Source organism: Gekko japonicus, unplaced genomic scaffold (assembly GCF_001447785.1).
Source record: "Gekko japonicus isolate JY-2015 unplaced genomic scaffold, Gekko_japonicus_V1.1 scaffold894, whole genome shotgun sequence".
NCBI classification, from domain to species: domain Eukaryota; kingdom Metazoa; phylum Chordata; class Lepidosauria; order Squamata; family Gekkonidae; genus Gekko; species Gekko japonicus.
Genome location: NW_015161975.1, coordinates 344,182 through 345,655, shown reverse-complemented (window position 1 = coordinate 345,655; position 1,474 = coordinate 344,182). Strand labels below are relative to the sequence as shown.

The 1,474-nt window shown below is 68.0% G+C and overlaps 1 protein-coding gene across 1 annotated transcript in view; it reads left to right on the top strand.

Annotated features, from left to right (window-relative positions):
* The window catches only part of SCNN1G (sodium channel, non voltage gated 1 gamma subunit), an 18,913-nt gene that overhangs the window by 12,985 nt on the left and 4,454 nt on the right, over positions 1–1,474 (top strand). The window contains exons 8-9 of the mRNA XM_015429729.1: positions 531–669; positions 808–886. Coding sequence (XP_015285215.1) covers positions 531–669; positions 808–886 — 218 coding nt within the window. The remainder of the gene's footprint in view (positions 1–530; positions 670–807; positions 887–1,474) is intronic.

Genomic DNA, 1,474 nt, shown 5'->3' with positions numbered 1-1,474 from the left:
CCCCCGGACCCTTTTGGATTGCTAGCGATGGGGGGGGGGGGACGTGCAGATCTGCCCTCACAGAGGAGGGAGAGCTCATACCTGAATAAAGCTTGGTCTTAGAGGTGCCACTGGACTGTCTTGGACCGGGGGGAGCTCTGCAACTTACCTGGCTGCTTCTTGCTCTGCCTGAGGGCTGCTGGGAGCAGGGGGTGGGGCTTGTTGCATGTGCCCACCCCCTGGGCTCTTTACATGTGCCCGCCCCCTGGGCTCTTTACTGCCAGAGCGCCACTCCTGTGCGCTTCCACAGGAAATGACCCCTGCATCTTCCAGAGGAGTCACCTGACCAGTCCGTTGCCCCTGGGGGGCCCTGGAATGACCAAGAGCTCTCTTTCTGGCGGGAGACCGCTCCCGGAAGATGGTGGGGGGCCACCCTCGGAGTGGTGCTGACTCGTCCCTGGGCTCCCCGTGCCGGGCACCTGAGCCTTGCATGTCCCTGCCCACCCACCCCCGGGGTCTGTGCGGCTCCCTGGCCCTTCCACTCGCCACAGGTGGAGGTTTCCGTTTCTCTGCGCCTGTCTCTGGACCGATGCAAGACGCACTTCCTGTGTCTGCCTCCACGGAGGCTTCTGCCCCAGGAAAGCGGCCTGTCTTCCAAGGCCCCCCCCTCCCCCCGGGGCTCCTTGCCGGGTTTCCCACCGGCTGGGGGTCCCGCTCGGCGTCCTGCCGGGGCCCCCCCCCCCCCCGCACCATCCGACACCCCAGGACTGGGCTGTCTTTTCATCCCTCCCTGGGGGGCTCTCTCTCTCTCCCCCGCCCCCCTTGCAGTGTACTGCTACTACAAACTCCACAACGACTTTGTGCAGGAGAAGCTGGGCTGCCAGCAGATCTGTAAGGAGGCCTGCAGGTGAGTCCCAGCCGGATCGGGCCCCTCCCCTGGGCCCGGACACGGGGCTCCGCGCTGCCCGCCCTCTCACCCTCGGCCGCAAGGTCCTCGCTGGGGGAGGAGGAGGAGGGACCAAGAGCCGAGCTGAGCTTGCGAGAGCTGAGCAAAGCCTTCCCGGACCCCGCGTGGTACCTTTGCAGGGCCAGGCGGCAGCCTTTCCATCGCGGTTTGGTGGCCGTGGCAGGCTCCTCCGCCGACACCGCCCCAAAATGGTTCCCGGCCAGGCCAGGTGTGAGCCGGGGCTCCTGCTCCCCCCGCCCCAGGGCTCCTGAGAGGCCCCTTTGCCGGCGAGTGGGGCGGCTGGGCCTGTCTCCGTCGGCTGGGGGGCTGAGTGGGACGGTGGCGCAGCGTCCTTCGAGACGGGCTCAGGCGGAGGGGTGCTGCTGACACGATGGGCAGGGAGGAGGCAGCCGTAGGGGGGAGGAGAAGGGTGGCTGTTCCAGTGGGGCTGGGGGGTGGAGGGCTCTTGGGCTCAGGGGGTGGGGTGGGGTGGGGAGCTTTCCCCACCAGGCAGGTTTGCCCCCCCCTCCGCCGCTGCTTTGGGACCAA